General features: G+C 41.7%; 1 protein-coding gene across 2 annotated transcripts in view; it reads right to left on the reverse strand.

Annotated features, from left to right (window-relative positions):
• Window positions 1–5,111: 5,111 nt before the first annotated feature.
• Window positions 5,112–21,064, reverse strand: part of UBQLN1 (ubiquilin 1) — a 35,227-nt gene continuing 19,274 nt past the window's right edge. The window contains exons 3-11 of one of the 2 annotated variants that reach the window (XM_019478143.2): window positions 18,481–18,596; window positions 16,307–16,569; window positions 15,023–15,181; window positions 14,099–14,342; window positions 11,456–11,598; window positions 10,227–10,310; window positions 8,276–8,391; window positions 7,863–8,031; window positions 5,112–6,292 (exon numbers count right to left, since the gene is read on the reverse strand). In XM_019478143.2, coding sequence (XP_019333688.1) covers window positions 6,140–6,292; window positions 7,863–8,031; window positions 8,276–8,391; window positions 10,227–10,310; window positions 11,456–11,598; window positions 14,099–14,342; window positions 15,023–15,181; window positions 16,307–16,569; window positions 18,481–18,596 — 1,447 coding nt within the window. In that variant the 3' untranslated portion in view covers window positions 5,112–6,139. Of the gene's footprint in view, window positions 6,296–7,862; window positions 8,032–8,275; window positions 8,392–10,226; window positions 10,311–11,455; window positions 11,599–14,098; window positions 14,343–15,022; window positions 15,182–16,306; window positions 16,570–18,480; window positions 18,597–21,064 lie in introns of both variants that reach the window. The other variant, XM_014608615.3, reaches the window with a different exon arrangement.

A 21,064-nucleotide genomic window follows, 5' to 3' on the forward strand; every position in this document is an offset into this window, starting at 1 on the left:
TACCCATCTGCTGAACAGGTAATTAGTTAGACATAGTTGCCAATCTAGGCCATAACACATACCAAGCTGCAGAGAGTACTTCTAAAGCAGGGGCGGGCAATTATTTTGGGCAGAGGGCCTCTTACCCAGTTTTGGCAGGCTATCGAGGACTGCATGGGTAGCCCCGCCCTTTGACAGGTGCCCCGTTCCCTGGTCACCATCTTGGGACAAATGTCCCAGGGCCAGCACTGATGAGGCCCAAAGCAGGTGCAGGCTGGCAGGGGTCTGTAGAGCCGGGCTGGGCTGCACCAGGAGGGAGAGGGGGGAGCTGGCCTGGCTCCATAGAGCCCCTTCTGGCTGGGACCCCGTGCTCCTGCCCCCTGCTCTGGGCCCCATTGGCACTGGCCCTGGGACACCGGTGCAGGCCCCATGCTCCCGCTGGCTCCCTGCCCACTCACTTCCAGTGCCCTCCAGCCCCATGGTACAGGTGGGGGGCAATGCAGCCCTGACCCCCTGCTCACTGACAAGGAAGAAGCTGGTGCTGAGCGTGGGGAAAAGCAGCCCCTCACCTGCCACGTGGCCCACGATCCCTGCTGCAGCCGCTCGCAGCCCACACAGGGCTCTCTGGAGCAGGCACAGGCAGCCCCAGGCAGGCTGCAAGCGGCTACAGTGCGAGGCGCTGGCCACAGGGTGGGCAAGGGGCCACTTTTCCCCATGCTCAGCAACACCTTGTAACCCACCCCGCTGCTAGCCTGGGCCCCGCTCACTCCTGGCTCACCCATCAGGGTTGTGCACAGTGGCAGCAGCTGTGGCCTCCCCACTGCCACTTGCCGTGCTGGTAAGTGTTGGCAAGTGTTGGCTGCTGCTGCCCACCCAGAGCTTGTGTGCTGGGCAGCCCACAGCCAGCAGCAACAAATGCTGCCTGGCACAGCAAGCAGGGGGGCCACAGCTGCTGTCGCCATGCACAGCCCCGACGGGCGAGCCCGGAGCCAGCGCAGGGCCCAGGCTGGCAGTGGGAGCGGGTTACAAGGTGGTGCTGAGCATGGGAAAAAGCGGCCCCTCCCTGCCCTGTGCCTGGTGCCCTGCACTGCAGCCGCTCACAGCCCACCTGGGGCTGCCTGTGCCTGCTCTGGACAGCCCCGTGTGGGCTGCGAGCAGCTACAGCAGGGAGCACTGGCCATGGGGCAGGGGAGGGGTCGCTTTTCTCTGTGCTGGGAAGGAGCCTGGGGAAAAACTGAGTGCAGGGGGCAGAAAAGTAGTCCTTCCCCCACCCCATGGCCAGCGCTCCCTGCTACAGCCGCTCACAGCCTGAGCGGGGCTGTCCGGAGCAGGCATAGGCAGCCCTAGGCGGGCTGTGAGTGGCTGCAGCACGAGGCACCAGGCACTGGATGGGTGAGGGGCCACTTTCTCCCCACCCCCGCTCAGCTTTTCCCCAGGCCACTTTTCCCTGGGCTCCTCCCCTGCCCTTCCCCCACCCTCCGAGTTTCTGGCATGGGGCAGCCATGTGGTCCCAAGCCAGAAGCCCCTGTTGGGGGCTTCTGGCTCGGGGGATGGGGCCTGCTGTTGTGGGATCCCACTGGGCTTCCCCTGGGTCCTACAGCCCTTGGTTCCTGTAATTTTTTTCAGGAACCAAGGGCAGATAAATATTTTCTAAATTTTTTAGGGGCCCTACAGGCCAGACAGAATGGCCTCACAGGCCATATTTTGCCCACCCCTGTTCTAAAGGGAAAAAGGTCCATATCTCTATGCCTATTCAATGCTTGATTACTCAAACTGAAAGTTATGGTAGTAGATCTAAATCAAGGACACCTGTACATTAGTAACTGGATTAAAACCTCTAGGTTATTTTTACATACAAAGCTAGCTATTCAACAGCAACAGCATTAAAACTGCTAACCTGGGTTAAAAATTGACCTAGGTAACTTAAAGCAATATGTTAACTATTAGGGCTGTGCGAAGCTTCGGTCATTGATTAGATTTGGTGGCTGAATCTCCAAATCGAATCAGGAGACCCATTAATCTCTCCAAATTGAATCGGAAGCCTCCAATTCAATTCGGTAAGATTCAATGATTCGACCATAGACACAGCTTTATCTTTTTTTCTGCATACCTTGAGGTACCAGGCATGGCTTGTGAATGCTGAGATAGTGGGGCAGATGGAGTGTCCCACAGAAGCGCAGGGGGGCCCCCCCACGTGCTCGGTGTGGACCCGGAAGTAGACTGGGAAGTACTTCCAGTCCACTTTTGGGCCTGCCCCAGCACCCCCCTGGTTTAGTGATCGGCTGTGGGGAGACCCCAGGTGCCCCCCAACCTAGGAGGCATTAGTTGCCAAGCAGAAAAAACATATAAAGCTGCGTGTATGGCCGAATCACTGATTCTCCATATGAGAATCAAATCTTCAGATTCGGCCAAATCGAATCAGGACAGTTATCCAAATTAGCAAGTCAAATCACTGTCCCGAATCAGGCTGAATCCGAATTGACTACTGCCTGCTTCGCACACCCCTATTAACTATTACTGATGGCATTAATCAGGCAAATCCCCCATTGCTAAGAAGTGACTGAAATTTTGGTAAGTAAAACACTGTGCATACCTGAAATAAATTATACATGGGGCCTAAATTCTAAAATAAAACCTGGAACCAACCTCACCTCATTGTCTTAAATTCCACTGGAAGATAAGCCAGTAAAGACAATCCCCACAACTAGGTTACAACCTACATATTTTCTTGCATATGACATGCAACTTCCCCCAAAGTCAGCCCCCTAAAATGGGAGTGTGTAAAGTGAGGAAGCTTTTTTGAAATAGAAGCATTCTTTGATTCTTGCTCCTCAGTGCAGCAGCTGTTGCATTACTATTCAAACAGCTGAGGGAGTCAATTGACAAGGGCTCATTGTCCTTCACTCCAAAAGCATGAAGAATTTTCTTTCCTTTCTAACTGTCTTAATCAGTGGTGGGCAATTATTTTGGGCTGAGGGCCGCTTACTGAGTTTTGGCAAGCCATCAAGGGATGCATGACAGGCAGCCAGGGCAGATAAATATTTTCTAAAAATTTTAGGGGCCCCGCAGGCTGGATAGAATGGCCTGGTGGGCAACATCCAGACCACGGGCCAGTTTGCCCACCCCTGGTCTTGATGCTCCACTAGTTGAGTATGCTGTCTGCTAGCTACTTCTGGTCTCTCTTTCTCCCCTCCTCTTTTCATCTTTAGATAAGTAGGAAAGAGAGGGTGAGTCAGCTGCAAATTATGCTGTCCCTCCTCTATGAAGCCACTACTTCGGGAGAAAAAAAAAAATCCTTCATTTTCCCTTTCAAAAAGCAAGGTTTATACTCTGGGATGTTGCATACAAGAAAATTGGTATTTTTTTGAGTGGTTGGATATTATCTCCAACAGGAACTCATGCAATTTAGAGTCAGCATTTCATCATCTCCATAAATTTGAGGCCCCTGTATGCTGAATTTGTTTTCCTTTTTCATTTAACAATGGTTGAATGAAAGCCAACTTGCACATTTTCTAAATACTAACATAGGGTGAAAAGCTATGGAACACACCTGTATTGTATATAAAAGTTTTAATCCATTGAAGTGTTGGAAAGCTCATTCCAGTGTTGTTTATATCATTTAAGAATTGTTCTTCCACAATATATATATATATTTTGGCCTTTACACTTAATCTGTTGTAAGTGACTAGTGATTTTGGGTGCCCAATTTTAAGGGATCTTGATTTTTCAGTGATTTGCTTCTTAAAAGTTGGGTTCCTTTAGAGCAGAGGTGTCTAACCTTTTTGAATGTGGGGCTGGATCAAACTTTTTATCACCCAGTGGGCCAGCAGGCCATATTCAAAGACCACACAGGAAGCAGTATCACATCACCCCTCCCCCCCCCCAACCCCCCCCCCCCCAGAAGTACAGTGTTTACTTTTGTTTCCTGTTGCAGTACCTCGGGCCTCAGAAAACGGCTTGGCGGGCTGCATGGCGGCCCACGGGCCATATGTTGGACAAGCCTGCTTTAGAAGCATCTCAATCACTAGTCAATTTTTGAAAGAACCTTGGCCAAAAGGAATCAGGAAAGTGAAGTAAAAAAGTGATAATACTATGTAGGTCACCTCCCACTGCTGTACCAACTCCATCCTAGTTGCACTTGCTGTCACCCCTCCCCTGCATGAATAAAGGATTTTTGAACTGGTGAAAATGTTGATCTGAGTATTTGCTCATGAGATTATATTGCCCTTGTGAAGAAGGGTTTGCCTCTTGCCTATTTATACTGTTGTTACTTTCTGGCACATAGACAATAAAGGGTTCTTTCCAAACCTATGGACATTCTAACAATTTTTTTACATAGACAGATGAAAGCAGGATCTGTTGGTATGCTTGGCTTTAAATGTGCTTGTTTATACTCAGTACTGCTAACCTATGAGACTTTGGTCCAGAGGCTTGTGGCACACTTACCAGCCAAGAGTTTTTCCTTGAACTTTTCCCAGTGTTGTGTCAGCAGCATGAAAACAATTTACTTACTGCCAGAGATAAACGTTATGGCCTGTAAGCCTCTAAACTCTGAAGTAAAAAGACGACAATGAGCCCTTTCCCCCATGCACAGGTTCTGTCCACTTGGCTGTGCCCCAACAAATGTTTTGGAGGCTTTAAGCACTAGTGCTGCGTGTACCTAATGTCATTTGCTTTATACTAAAACACAGTTCTCTCACTTAGCTTTGAAAGCTTTCAACCATGGCAGGGTAAGCATAACCCATGTTTATTATATTCTTTTACCACCAAAGTGATTTTTACATGACAATTAAATACTGCAATTAAGTCGAACTATTAGAGAAGTGACTATACCATTTAAATGGACTTGAAAAAAAGCTTACAAGAGATGCAGAATCCAAACCAGAGCTGTTTGGTAACTAGGATAAACACAATTCAGTGATTTTTCACTAGTACATTTCTCTGCTTGAACAGTACAAAACCACTGGTTCCGCTTCCTTCCCTTCTATAAACCAGACACTGTTAATCTTGGCCAAAAGATAGCCTGAGATACTCCAAAAGCCTCCTCTCAAAAGGCCAGTAACCAAAATGTTTATCTGTTTTGAAGGTCAAACAACTGACTGAAAATACACACACGACAGCTTGCCCACAACGAATTTTTAATTCATTTATTACCTGTGCACAAGAGAAATAGCTACCAATAAAAACTCAAAAGATATACAGTATTTTTACATGGTGGTTAAAAGTAATCAGAATATCACATGACAATGAGTGAAAGTAATGTTTCCAATTACAAATCATAATACATGTTAGAATTTCAACATGGGATAGCCAAAAAGCCTCAGAAGCTTTTTCAGACGTCACGTAGTGTTTCTTCAATTTGCACAAAGATTAAGGTAATTTCCAATTAATCCTTGTGAATATTGAGGCAATGTTAATAACAATGCAGGTTTCTGTACAGTTAAGATGTATAGAGATAACCAGATCAGCAATTCTAGTATATTTTAAATGAACTTATCTAAGCACTTTTGCAGAGATGTTTACCAAAGATACTGAAAGAGTCTACTCTAGAAACGTGTCTTATGACTTATTTGTTCTGTAGTTTTTTGGTTACTTATCGTTTCATTCTATCGCAATGTGTAAGTTCCTAGAAATGAGCCATTTTCAATGGTGTATATTGTGTTTATACTTTATACAAATAAAAGCAAAAATGGTAGGTAACTCGAGTGGTATAAATCTTACAGCATTTTGCTAGCAAAAAATACATGCTGAAGTCACAATAAGCAGTATTGGAACCCACAAATTATAGCTTCATTTGTCTCCTTTTTAATTTTTATTCTACATAAATTACTACTGAAGGCTAATGTTTAAGTAGTAAAGAAACTGGACAGTTGTAGGTCAGACAGAACCTGTTTACCCCATTGTGAAAGCTGATATCCGTTTCAAAAAATCACAATAAATGCAGAACGAAGAGAAATGTGATGCATGCAACAACTCTGAGTGAAAAGCATTGATTCCCACTGTTTGAAGAAAACTACTGCACTCCACCTTAAAATGCATCAGACTGCTTTTAGTTATAACAAGACAATCCCAAGAGTCAGAATGAAATAAAGCAAGTATTTTAAAGATTTAAGAGCTGTTATCAAAAATAAATTACATTTTTCAAGTTAAGGAAATGTTGCTATGATGGTTGGGAGCCCAGTAGCCTTTCAATAGCTGCATTGATATCTCCTCCGGTTGCTATTAGAGCTTGTAAATTTGCTTCGCGATTCAAAAAGCCCATTGCACTGAGCTGCTCCAGTTGCTGCTGAAATCGGACTTCTGGATTTTGTAACTGCTAAAAGAAAAAAAGAAAATTTATTTTAAACTGTAAATAAAAGGCTTAGTGTAAATGCTATGATATATGCAAAATGATAAGAATGCAGACATCATCTTGTACTTTGTTTTCGTTAGTTTCTGCAATTACTCTCTTCCTTACAAAGTCCTCAAAACTACAGTGTTAAATAAGCAATTACAAAATTTAAAATGTGCAGACAGCTGACTTGTAACCTTTGGTGTAGATTATTACACATCAGATGCTTATGAGATGAACTTATAGGAAGTGCTGCATGTCTGATTCAACATAACGGCGCAACATAAAAATGAACCCAACTTAGATTTTTTTCCTGGTAATAGTTCCTTCAAAGTGTACAATGGGTCACTTTGGTCAGGTGAAATTAAATATTGAGTCCTACGATGCTGTTCATTGGATTTTAGATACCCTTACAGATGGCAACAGGCAATAGGGTAAATGCAATCAGGTTATTTTACTGGTATCAGTCACCACTGTTTCTAAACCTTGATCAAGGTTTGGAAGAGTTCTAGCCATTTTATAAAACGTCTAATGAGAAACTCAACAGCTGTAACTTTTAGGCACTGATCCAGTTCTGACACAATACAAACAACAGAACTCCAATCACAATGGTGTATGACCAAGCCCTTACAGACAATCTTCTGCTGGTTTGGAACAATCTTTGAAATCATTTTAATTATGCCTTACAATTTAAACCTGCAAATCCAAGGAAAACGGCATGTACTGTTTTTGTAAACAGTTGTCATTCCAATTGTTTTTAGAAGAGCAAACACAGAACTCTGTGCTTGGCAGCTAAGCGGAAGGGAGAAACTGATTTTTAAATATTTTGTTTTAGAAACTGAAGAACAGCAGAAAGACAGGTATTTCTGTTAGTAACCAACCCACAAAGAAACAAAACCTTCTCAGCATCTTGCAGGCTGCCATTCCATCAGTTACAACCCCAGATATTCCAGCATAGATGACAGAACCGTTCATAAATTAAGTAGAGGAAAGGCTCAAATGGATACTGTTTAAAAAGATATGCTCCTTTTCAATGCTTACACCTACTCCTTTGAACGTGCATTACTATGTTGCTGAAAACATCCCATGTTTCAAAACAAACTATAGCCACTGCACAAATGTATAGAGCACTAACAAAGTAAGAAACTCGTAGCTAGTCAGATAAAATTTGCTCTTTTACTTGGGACTTTTCATACTTTGTCAAAGAGTTTTACCAGCCTGATACCCCTCCACCACAGAATTTAAATAATAGCATTTTTTAAAGGGATACGAAAATGTTAATTCAGACCTAGATGGGGTCAAAAATGAAAACATTAGTTCCACACTACTGATTTGACAGAGAGAGAGGTAATTATCCAGAGGGAAAAAAAATGTTCAAATTTAAAGTTTTATCAGCATTTATTTCCAGCTCTTGGGAAAGTAACAGTTTGAGTCTTACCCTGACAGGCATGTATTCAAAGGGTAGCAGCATATTTTTCAAATATTCTTACTGCCTTTTGGCCTACATTTATAATTTAAATATTGAAAAGGATTTAGCCCTGTGCTAGTTTACCTGAGCATTTGCACCAGCAAGTGCCTGCAACATCTGCTGAACAAATTGTTGGTGACCAGGCTCAGCAACTCCTGACGCTGGACTTGTATTTTCACTGGGAACAGAGCTGGATACACTTGTCCCTGTAGGCCCTCCAGTGCTTCCTAATCCACCTAAACCAGGAGTAAACCTGCAGAGATGAGGAACAGAAAAATGCTGAGACACTTTTACATTAAAAATTATTAAATTTTATTACACATTCCAACCAGCTCCTCAGTTCCCACATGGAAAACTCTACTGATGATAAGTTAACATAGGAGAATTTGTACAACTGGCTAGCCTCCTAAAGAAGCAAGACAGGACACTGACAAATCAACAGATTTAATATGCAAAAAGTATAAAGTAGTGCCTGAATGTGTCTCATCAACTCTTACCCTGGTATAAGTCCTGGTGCTTCTGTTGCCAATGTTTGTAAGCCTTGCTGAATTTGTAACAAAGCTTGCATTGCTCTAGGATTTGACATTGCTGATAACGTGTCAGGATTCTGCATCTAAAAACAGGAGAGAAAAATGTCACAACAGAAACATACGCAGGGATATGCCAGGCATTTTGTAGGACCCCCACCCTCGATAGTGCTCATCTTTATATTTGAATATCCCTACGTAAACCCTATGAAGTATTTCTGTCTCTTTGTCAAGCTACTAAGACAACTCTTCTGGCTTGCCAAGGCTCATCAAGTGCAGTTTACTAATCTAGAAATAGTGTTGTTTAACTTCTCCCAGCAAAGCTTATCATCTAACATACCTGATTTTCAAGAGTCCCAGGGCTCTAAGATACCAGTATAAATTTTGGAATTAGTCTCCCATATGGTGAGACTTGTGGCATGTGGAACCTGGCCGGAAGTACACAGACATACAACTAACATATGCATCTCTCTCTAGTTTCATACTATTTCTGGCTGTGCTCAAAAAACCCTTCTATTAAAGTTGACATTTTAAAAGTATGGCTATTTCCAACGATAGGTTTTCCTCGCTTTATGCTGTACATGCGTTCTTGGAAAACTGTGCATAACTTGAATTCACGTAAAGGGAACCTGCTTTACAATGCAACAAATAGGGATATGTTCCAAGATTTCGACTGTACTGACCCCCAGACCCATTTCTACTACTTTTACAAAACAACTGGTTGGTAGTCACCAACAGCAGACAGTACACACAAGCACAGGTGGTGATTAATGTTACCATAATGGGGATGGCGACTACAGAAACACGCGTCTCAGACAATGAGCAAGGAGCACAGATCCACACAGGGGACTATATTTTGGTGCGTATCACTCCCACAAAGCAGCTGACTGCGGGCTTCCACCACACTGATTGCATAAGAGTGAATTTACCTCGCATATAACGAATTCTTGGTATAAGAAGGCTTATTGCAAAAGAGCAAATTCGCATATAAAGAACCTGCATAAAGCAAGGGAAACCTGTACGCTACCACTGCAGACTGCTCTACAATACTGCACAGAGTCTATGAAGTTCCCCTTTTCTGGCCAAGTTCTTACCCTACTCAAACTTCAACTGCTGAAGCTACAGAAGTACAACTGAATATAAAGCTAACCCTTAGGCCAGGAACTCTTGAAACACTGTGATATTTCAAATGTGAAACCAAAATTCAACCCCCGGCCCATCTCTGCTTAGAACTAGCAAATAAAAGAGAAAAATTTCACACTGCCTTTTGAACTACAAGACCATCTATGAAAGATTCAGATGAACTAGAGATATGTAATCAAAAAACATATATTCTTCACCATTTGGTGTGCATATTTCAGAACACCAAATGGCCTAGATGTTTATTAATTTGTTCTCATTAATTCTGTAGTCCCAAGCATAACACAGAAATTGTACTGATGGTGGAAGTGGATGAAGAGATGAGAGGCCAATAGGGCAATCTTCATGAAAAACTCAAAGTATCCTTTCCGCAGGCTTTTGGGGAACAAAGAGCAAAACTGAAGTCTCATTTTGGGGGGGGAAGGGGAAGAGAAGAAGGGAAGGTGACTTCTAGTTTTGTATTTACATTTTTGCAAACTACTACACAAAAGCAGTAAAACTGCATTCTGCGAGAGATGCCCACTGGAAACAAGTAATTCACTCCAGACAAAGAAGCATAAACAAATCAAAGTGGCTGCACTATATACAGAGGGTGCACTTACTAGCAGACAAGTATAACTTTGGGACAGAAGGGGACAGGGGCAATGAGTCAACCACTTATTAATGGGCGAGAGGTAGAATGGCAGATCAGGCTTTCAGCCAGATGAGAAAAAAGACTGTTCATAATTCAACCAACATTCTGCAGCAATTTAACTAACAGCTAGTTTCTCATCTCACTCACTTGCTGAAGGAAAGTAGGAAGCTGTTGTCTCATTTGTTCTTGAAGCTGAGGGTTTCCAGCAAATAAAGGATTGTTCAGCATCATCTAAGAGACAAATGGACAATTTTAACAGAAAATACTCAATATGGTAAAGAGATCTCCCCCAGAAAGAGCTGACTGACTGCATTTTAGGTATTAGATGCAAGTCCCAATTAACAAGTTTGATACAATTGGAGTCTTCAAAAAATCTTTAACAAACCCTTCTGTTGCAATCATTTGCAAAAACTGTTTTTTCATAAACATTCAAATAGCTAATACCGGTCACCAGAATTTAAAATTCATTTTCCTAATGAACTGCCAGATCTCTGCAGAGAAAATGTCCCCATACTGAGGAGAAAAGTCTCTTTTGTTCATCTTCAATCTCTGAATTACAGAGCTAGAAGACTGTGCCTTTAAAAACAAATCAGAATGTGCAAGCAGCCAGGGAAGCTGGCCAATTGATCTCTTTAACACACAGGAGAAAACAGTTTTTATTTTACTCTATGTTAAAGCCATCCAGCCTGTGCTGACTCCTTATATGCCAGATTCAGCGTGGTGCTGCCTTAAGTACTATTATTATTATTCTTCAGATATATAACCCACTCTATCCAGAGAGACTTAAAATAAGTGACAAACAATGGTAGGTTCCTCAATTGACACTCCAAAACTAGAAAACCCCACCCTACCCCTTAAGAACAAGCCCTTTGGCAAATCCCAACCTCCATTCACATTTACATAAATGGGTTGTATTGCTGTATTACCTTTATCCTCACCTTAATCCTAAAACAATTACTGTTATCAGGGAAAATACCAGAAGGTCACAGCTGAAGAATGAAAATACAAATAGCACAACCCCACTGTTTCTCTTAGAAACCCTCCTCCCCCACAACCCAATTAGTTTGTGGCCAAGCCTTTTCCTTTAGTTCTTGTGCTAGGTTACAAGTTTATGGTCACTAACTTTCAGGAGGTTGCCTTACAAAAGATGTCCAGTTTGGAACTTGAAAGGACTTTGGGTCAATGTTAACAGTACTTAGGCAACTACTCCAACAGTAGTTCATCATCTAATTATCTTCAGAAAATGGCTAGTCAATGCTCAACCACAAATACAATTATGCTGTTGGTGGGGAAAAAAAAGCTGCTACATGAATCCAACCCCTTTCTTTTCATTCAAAAAAAATCACAAATTGAATTTAATATATAGATGCATTTACCTGTGCAGCAAGATCAGGGTTCTGGCTTAGTGACTGCATCATGCTCCTCATATAGGGTGCAGATAGCATGTTCTGCATTAGCTGCGGGTTTTCTGTTATCTGTTGCAATAAGCTCTGCATCCCTGGTGTGTTGAACATGCCAGCTTTAAAAAGTAAAATGCCAGTTTAGCAATTCATCAATATGAACATGAGCATAAATGAAAAATGCACATCACTAAGTACAATGATGAGCATACAGCATATTTCCATAATTTTACATACAAATCAGACTGCCACTAAAGGAGACCAGCCACAACTCCCCACAAAATTGTTCTATTTATAACCAATACAAAATTGAGAGACGTGTATTTTAAGGCGTTCTAAGTAACTAACATTTCACTGAAAAGGGCACAACCTAGGAGGCTACGTAAGTTTCAAAATATAAACCCTGTTTTAATAGTGGTAGAATGTGCCAGGAAAAAAACGCACTTCTCAAAATTATGTGCTGATTATCCCATCCCAAATTATACCTAAACCCTGAAAACGTGTTCAGTCTTATCCTTCTATTCCCATGTAGATCTCCTGCACAATTCTGGAGATGGGCCTTCAAATGTTAACTAATGCATCTCAAGTTACGGGGCTGTATTGGAAAGGAACAAGTATTTTAACTAGAAAGTCAGAGTCAATTACACGTAAAAGGAAGAAATCAGAATGCTTTCTGGGTAACTTGAATACCAGAACTGACATCTAATTGCAAACAGCTTGCATATAAGCTCAGCAAAACAGTTAACTTCTCAAGTCATGCAAGAACATGCTCCAAAAAAATCAAGAGAAATCCTCCCTCAATCTGGTGGTGGACGGGTGGTGGAGGATTTAAATCAATCTGGTACTTGATTTAATTTGCCACCTCCAGAAAATGAGGAGCAGATTGTACTGACCTGTAAGGTGTGGCTTAAATGAGACAGCATGAGAAAGCAGCTGTGCAAGAGGCAATGACTGAATCCAGCTCTGCAGGACAACATTCACCTGGCATAACCAAAGTATTCCTTAACCTGAATTTTCTTCACACCTTCCAACTTCTGCACCAGATAAACTAGGGATCCTAAAGTCTCCATTACTAAACATTAAATAAGGCACTTTACCAGCAGGATCCACAGCTACTCGACAACAGAGTTATGTTGTAATTAAGTAATCCTGGGTTCAAACCTGGATTCTGGAAAGTGGCTACAGATCATTCTGTGCCTGTCTGCTTCTGCTCCTACATTTCCTTTATCATCATTTTCCAGCATACAACACCCTAGCACACCCTCACCTTTTCAGTGAAGCAGGTGAGGCTGTTCCTTCTTTGGTAATGGACAGGGAACATCAGGGAGAGCACAAGAGTCTCCCTACTTTTTTTCTAGTCTGACTGCTTAGGTAAGCCATTTACAAAGAATGTCCTTGCAACTGTGGGATGGATCATGAACAGTATGCTTACTGGAGGTGGTAAATGCTCAGTCTAATTAACATGTGGGAGCCATGGAGGCAAAAGCATGCTCAGTGCAAATGGCCTCTTTACTGTATAGTGCTATTGACCACAAAGATTTCTATTAAGCATGTCTTAAATGCTAATTTTCAGTATCTCATCACTTAGCCAATTTCAACCAGATTTTCAGGGACAGCTAATGGCAGCTAATGCTTTGTTTTTGGAGGTTTTTTTTGTTGTAGATACTTACATGATCAACAGGCAGCTTGGAAGCAGAGACAATGACAAATGATACTGATCACTACTGTCTTGTTGCCTTGGACAGACCCTCCCAGCTATATCCCCTCTACTTTTCTTGTCTTTGGATTTAAGACTGTACACTCTTACTGGGAAAGGATAGTTTGTGTGGTCTCTACCACTATGATGTCCTGGTTCATGACTGAGGCTCTAAGGGTGTTTACAGACATGCTCAGGGGAGTAGGGGGGAAGGGAGGGAGTGCTTTAAATTAAGAGTGGCTCAGAGCCGCTCTAATTAAAAGTGCCTGAAGCATCACATGCATCACCAAGTGTCCCTGTGTTGAAAAATGGTAGCAGGGGCACTTTAACTAAAGCTCACTGAATGAGCTTCAGTTAAAGCGCCCCCACTGCCACTTTACAGTGTGGGGATACTTATACACATGACGGTCCTGGCACAGTAATTACAGCATATTGGAGCAGCCTCCCTGCACACTCTAAGGCACTCCTGTAATACAAAAAATGGTTACACTGCTTCTGACATTTGGAGTATTACAGTTATAATTTTTGGTATCTATTTTTAAAAATAAATTCTTGTTTCATTTAGTACATTACAAAACCTATTTTCTTTCACACTGAAATCTATACTTGTTTTCATGTAAGACACTGAGAAAGTGTACTTAATACAGCTACTGGGTGAGATGGTTTATCAGCCTTTTACTCTTTTAGTGCTTAGTGGGCAAAAAGGTTCTCTGTCTAGATATTTCCTGTTTTTATTATTACTTTTAGAAGTTTTACGGCCACTTCTGGTATTCTTGAGAAAAGTTTGAGTTTGTTATGCTATACAGGAATCAGGCACTAGTCAAGAACACTATGAAATTAAACATTAGTAAATACTTATTCCAATACAAGTGCCTTATTTCTGCGCACACGGAAAAAACAGAATTTGGTCAAAAAGAACGTACCTCCTAATCCAGGTCCCAAATTCGGTATGGTTGAGCTCTGTCCTGTACTGCCAGCGGTACTACTTCCAACATTACTACTGCCACCACTTTCACCCCTGGTACTGGTGCTGGTTGTAGAACTCTGGGAACTAGATGGAGGAGCCCAAGGATTTGGGAGAGGGTCTCTATTTTCTGTGCGAGATGGTTGGCTTTCCCCACCTGAAGATGCATTGCTTACTAAAGAAGCAAATGGGTTACCTCCAAACTACAAAGGGGTGGAAAAAAAAAAGAGCCATCTATTTTACCACTGCTAGAAATTATAAGATTTGTGATGCATGCAAAATTCTACTGGGAGACTGACTACGCTCCATCAATTACACTCACCATCCCTACAAACATTTCATGGTACAAATATTTTGAAGAGCGGTTAACTTCAAAAAGAAAGCTGGATGCCTTTTTGAAAGTGTTATAATCTGTATCGCTATGATGACAGTTGCCACAAGTCAAGAACAAGCCTGGAGGGCAAGACGGTAGTTTTACTACCAAATTAAAGTGAAATATTTTCTAGTTTTCAGAGGCTTAAAGCTGAAGAGATATATGAAGCAAGAAATTTAAGTTCCTAAAAGGACCCTTTATTTTCTGGGTCAAGTTAGTCAATTCCACCAAATGTAGACATTTTGTTAAGAAATACACACTCTCCAATATTTAATAGCTTCTAATGGAAATGAAAGAATGAAAAAAGCAAGAACTTTATTTTTTAGGAGGCTGAGAGTTTAGGATTTCTGCAATATTTTCCCCTCAAACAGAAGCAGAAGGTACAGGAACACTTAGCACCACAAAATTCAGTTTTGCAAATTGCCTGAGTAGAACATAACATGGTTTCCTTTACTTGTGACGGAAAAAAAAACAAATTAATTTTCAGTATTGTATGTGGCCATGTCTCACCTGTTCTTGAGCTGCGTTTAACATTGGCTCCTGAATATCTGTGTACATGCGTCGCAAAGCATTGTATCCACCTGGTATGCTTTCAAGGTTGCTCAAGGCTCGGTCCTGGTTTCTCATCATTTCTTGCATCATCGCTGGGTTTCTGGCAAGTTCTAGTGTCTAAGGAAGTGGAACATTTAATCTGTATTAATAAGAAATCCGTTCTCAAGGGAAAATGCCAGCATTTGAGCAGCGTCTTAGTGCGGCAGTCTATGCCACACCTCTAGCATGCAATAGCAGGGATGTTTCTGAACACATTGGGGCCACCTCCAGAGTCTGAAACGCACCAATAAAACTGCTTCAGGGACAATCTGCTACTGGTCACTTTTAAGACCTTGGTCTTCAGTACACTGGAGCATGGCTGCTGTGTACACCTCCAGAGCAGCTTGGGCACATTTCTAGGGGTGAACATTTGAGGGTGAGGGGGATTTCCTGAGACCGATTATGGACAGGATGTAAACAAACACTGTTACTAATTTATCTATCCTATGGCAGTTCAGTTTAAAATTATGACATGGGAATCAAGAAGTTTCTTGTTGGTAACTTTAGAAAGTTAATCCACTAACTTTTTTTTGGCTTTTTATAGAAGTCTTCTGTCAAAACTTGTAAAAAAAAAAATGTTGGTTTAAGAATATATTTTACTGGAAAAAGAGGAGAAAGCAATAAGTTATGTTTAAGTTAATTTCCATTCAAACAAATTGTTTGCAAATGTATACATTGTTTCAACTTAGAAGTATCAAAAAGAACCTACAAGAAATAAATACAGGGTTATTCAAGTGCATAGCATCCATTAGACTTGCATGTTAAAACCTATCACCAGGTAGACTTATACAAGCCAACTAGAAGCTGTCAGTTGCACTTCAAAATTTCCAGTTAGACAAAATAAAAGTAAATGGCATTTCAATTCTACTTTGCCAACTTAATTTTTTTCACAGCATTACAATCATTCCCCCTCCCCTTTACGATGAGAGCAAGAGTATACGTGCAGTGCACATAAATATCTTAATTTAAATGCAGACCATTCAAGTTACGCAGTCATAAAACACTCCAGGGAATTTTTATAGATTGTTTTGACACTGAGCTACAGGTCAATTACTCAAGAGATAAATTAGAAAGATCACCAGCATTTGCCTTCCAAGGATCCTCTTACAGTCCTAAATTTCTCAACAATGCTTCTAACTTTTTGTACTGTACCATAACCACATAATAAAATTGTATCCGTCTTCAAGGCACTTTCAGACATACCTGTCTCATGATATCTGGATTATTCAGCATGTGACTGATCTCTGGATTTCTCTGTATCAATTGCTGCATTTGAGGATTGGCCATAATTAATTGCCTCATCAGATCTGGATTAGAAAGCATGCTCTGAACAAAGGGATTTTCCATTATCTGAACCATCATTTCTGGGTTGGACATGAGCTGCCGCTGCATCTGACTTTGTAATTCTGAAAAGTTAGATGTATTAAGTCCCAGGCTACTCAGACCTGCAAGTCCTCCAAGGCCACCTGAAGACAGAAGAAAACAAAATCTGAATTCTCTGCTCTTGATACATATTTAGGACAGTTTTACCTATACCATTCCTAAATACAAAGTACTTCAGTATATTGTCCAAATATGCACGTAATGCAAAATAATGGGAATTCCATCCTTACCCCAAGCACTAGAGCTCTGTCCCCAATGCCTAGTATTTTAATAACCAAGACATTCAGCTGACAACCACTATTCACAGAAGTAGTACAAGCCATTGCTATTCTAACAATTTTTTTTCTGTACACATGCTGCTATGGGATGTTTGATGTTTTCAGCCTTAAAATCTCCCTCCTTTTTAAACCATGCAATGTATACAGTATGTCTGGTAAATCAAAGATAATATTAGAGTACAGTACACATACTTCATTGTGATAAAACAGAACTGTTCTGTTTCCTAACACGTATAAACGCTGTAGAATTTTGTCTTCACCTAGACTAAACTGATCAAGTTCCAACTTGACCCTCATTTCTAAACACCCAAAGCCACCAGTTCCTTTGGAGAATTTGAGCCACTGTCTACATCTAACAAGAGCAAATGCATTACGAGTTCATTGTTTTATTTATATAAGTTCATTTTTCACACAGAGGTAGGAGGCTTACATCAACAGTATGAAATCAATTGTGTGCATCTACAAAACTATACTACATTTAGTTTTTGGATGCGTGTAGGGACCTACTTAATACGTGGTTCGCAGAAAACGTAAAATTTGGAATTGCCTGCGACATCCACAACAAAAATGTAATAGAAATAAAATGCTGGCTCCCCAGTGGGAGCTGGCAGTCCTCGCTGCTAAAAGGCAACGGTGAATGCTAGTGGGGTGGCATGAAGGGCAGCTGCCCCCTTGTCCCATCTCCCCTGGCCAGGGTTCCTCCGCCAAACAGCGCTATGAGGCAGGATGGCACAAGGGGCAGCCAGCAGGCAAGAAGGCAGCCACCTCCTTGCCCCTCCTCCACTTTGGGGCCTCTCCACCAATCAGTGCCAAGCGGAGGGGTGGCACGAAGGCAGCCTACAAGCAAGATGGCAGCCAGCCCCTCATCCAGGGGCAGGACTGCCAAGAAGTGCCCCCAAAATCAGCTCTGTGCCCCACAAGTGGGCTGCCAAAAACCATCTCTCAACACGTTTAGGTACATCCCTACATGTGTGCTATCTGGAAAAGAAACTAAGACAGATATGGCCCAGTGATGCTTTGGTCAGAAAAGCATGCTTGGTGGTTGAGCAGCAGTTTTATTATTGTTGTTTAGAGTATGTGCATAATACCCTCTTCTCCTTTGACTAATTCAGATACTCTCTGGAGTACAAACAGATCAAAGGAAGCTTTACAATTCTCAGTACTGCTGGGACAAAATGGTAGTTGCAGCTTGCTACTCCTGACACTACTCCCAGAAGAAGCAAAAGCAGAATTCTTCTATGCAAAATTTCCACACAAAGACTTCAAGGATGTACCAAGCTCAATATAAAACCTTATTGTAACGCATGGGATACAGTGATAAGCAAGAGAAAAATTTGTTTTTTAAAAAACAAAATATTAAGATGTGGACTCTATCCATTAAAATGGGAATTGGACATCTACAGCCTACAGGCCAGATCCAGGGCCATTTGATTCAGCCCATGGCCATAGGCCTTTGGTGGCGTTCAGCAGCAGGGGGATTCAGCAGTGAATACACTCCCTGCACTGCTACAGAAGCAGTGCTGGCTTCAGGAGCTTTTCCCCTGCTACTGCCTCTCTCTGCCATCAATAACAGAAGTAGCAGCAGATATATCCTAATATCTACCTTTGACCACAGCTGTGTCATCCTGGCCCGCAGCCCAAAAAGGTTGCTGACCACTACATTAAGTAGACACCCAACAATGACACCTGAGCAAGTTAACCAATAAAGAATCTTACCCAGACCATAAGGGTTGCTGTTTGTTGAGGCTGGTGTTGAGGTACTACTACTCGATGCAGATGTGGTAGCAGTACTCCCAGAGGTGTTTGTCTGCTGAGCTGGATGATCTTGTGATCTGAAACCAAGTTAAAACTATAAACTAGTTCACTGCAAAACCTTTTTTTTTTTTTAACTGCTTTGTTGATCTCCAGATAATTTAGTGTCATTTTCAGAAATAACCAGAATGTATATTAACAATATTCTCAAGACATATTACATCAAATTAAGGGTGAAAGACTTCTCCTTTGTTTGATACCATTATTTACTTTTGGATCCCAAGTAATTTACCCTAATATTTCTTTAGATCAGTGGCAGACCACCGTATCTGCCAGGTACGCCATAAATTAGGCCCCAACCCTCCAAGTGCCATCCCAATCCCTTTCTCTTGCCTGATCTGCTATGCTGTGCTGCCTATCCCCTCTCTAATCTGCCATGTGCCACACAGAAACTGCTCATGGCACTTGTGGCATATGTGCCACAGGTTGGTCTCCCCTATTTTAGAATGTGGCACGAAGATGCCCTTATCGAAATGAATAACGAACTCGCACAGAATTAATCTAAAATCTCCAAGACACAGAGAAGAGAAAGCTTCCTGCTACTTACTCCTAAGTGTCCACATAGTTGATTAATTAGCACACCAGAAATTTACATCATGGTTTATTCCACAGTAATTTCCCACGTAGACAAGCCCTGAATTGACTTTCTTATTGTATTCCCAAATACCACCAAAAGGATCTGGCTCCCACTAACACCATGAGGACGATTCTAGCCAGTCACTGAAGCACTACTCTGTTGGCCATTTTCCCTGACAAAACTCCAGCTCTTCTCACAGAACTTAACAATTCAGCTCCTTTCCTATGTTGTCCCCCTGCAGGAACAAACTAAGTTAGTTTTCTGAGAGTCCTGAGTAAAAGCCTCTCCTACCCAACTCTTTCTAGCTGGGACACTGTGATAAACTTAGTTTGGTCAAAGTGTATTATGGTTCAGCTGTAAATGGTCTACAGCAGGAGTGTCAAAGATTCAGACTAGAAAGCCCCCTCATTCACCCCCTGGTGATGCTGCTGGGTATCATATGTGACCCACATGGCGCATGCTGGACTGGCTCCACATGCAGGGCTTGTGATGCATGCAGCACACAGTGCCTGTTCCAGATGACCCAGAATGCAGGTCCTGCACAGCATTTACTTACTCCAGCCCATCTGTGTTGTCTATACTGCCCATTCTGGGACCTGTGCTGCATGTAGAGCCCAGTTTGGCCAGTTTAGGCAGCACATGGCCTAGATTCAGCGTGTGGGGTGGGGGAATGTCATGGGCCTGATCCAGTCTATGGACTGGTCCTATACCACCCACTCATCCTGCCTATGGGGCCAGATGAGTTTGACATCCCTGGTCTACAGCAAATATAAAACAGTTTTCAAGCTATAAGCATAGCAGCATGTACTGAGCCCTATCATCTATTCAGAATTAATAGCCCTTGGAAACAGAGTACACAAACCTAAACAAGTTAATTCTGGAATACAAGGGAGTTTGACAGGACCTAGAACTCCCAAGTGAAGCTATTCCTGGAATAACCAAATTTGCAGAGTGAACAATTCCACATCCATGATAGCCTACCTATTCCAAATTGAATGCACGTGCTCTTTGAAGTTCATTCTTAATTGCAGGTTGCCTCTGGTCTCCCAGTGGGCCACAGAGGGAAAAATTGCTTCCAACTGGGATTTTAGGGTCCACTGTGATTATTTTATGCCACACTACTAAATAATTTCATCTATAAATCCACATTTCATAGCGTGATTTGAGATGACACTTGCTGCTTGAAAAATCTTACTCACTCAGAATGGTATCTTTGATCCAATTTTAAGTTTTAAACAAGCAAAGATACAGTATCTGCTAATGAAATCTGATACTTCTTGGTGTAAACTCCCACAAATAAACTAGTCAACTAAGTACCGGAAATAATGGACTTTTAAGATTTGAGGTAAACCATCATTACCATAAGGCACTTTATGAAAACCTTTCTTATTAACAGGCCAAGTATTAATACTTTTTACTGATAATAGGTAGCTACAGATAGGGAATTAGACTTGGAGAAGACTGAAACCAAAGATTTAAGTCCAAAAAAATAGGTATCTCCTAGTTTGTTCTACCTATATTGAAACAATTCAGTTGCTGCTGAGGTACTGGTTTATAATACTTCTGTTTGGGAGCTGGGGTATTCAAACCTAAAAGCTTAACATGATATGCAGACCACTGAACAAGTGCCATCTTCTTGAGCATCATAACCATGGAAAGAGGAGATTCTTTTTAGAAGCCTGTAAGATCTCTGCAATGCAAATGCCATTACCATTGGTCTCAAAGCCTTATTCTTCAACACTTAGTCACATGGACAGATTTTCAAATCACAAATTGACCTTCCAAGATCACATGGTAGATTTGAACTCCTTTCTACTGTCATAGATAATATTTTCTGTGCATTTTAACAGAATCTCAGGTAACCAACATCATATATTTTGTCAGTCAGGTTTTATGTTTGAGAATTCTGAT

Source organism: Alligator mississippiensis, chromosome 3, assembly GCF_030867095.1.
Source record: "Alligator mississippiensis isolate rAllMis1 chromosome 3, rAllMis1, whole genome shotgun sequence".
Taxonomy (NCBI): domain Eukaryota; kingdom Metazoa; phylum Chordata; order Crocodylia; family Alligatoridae; genus Alligator; species Alligator mississippiensis.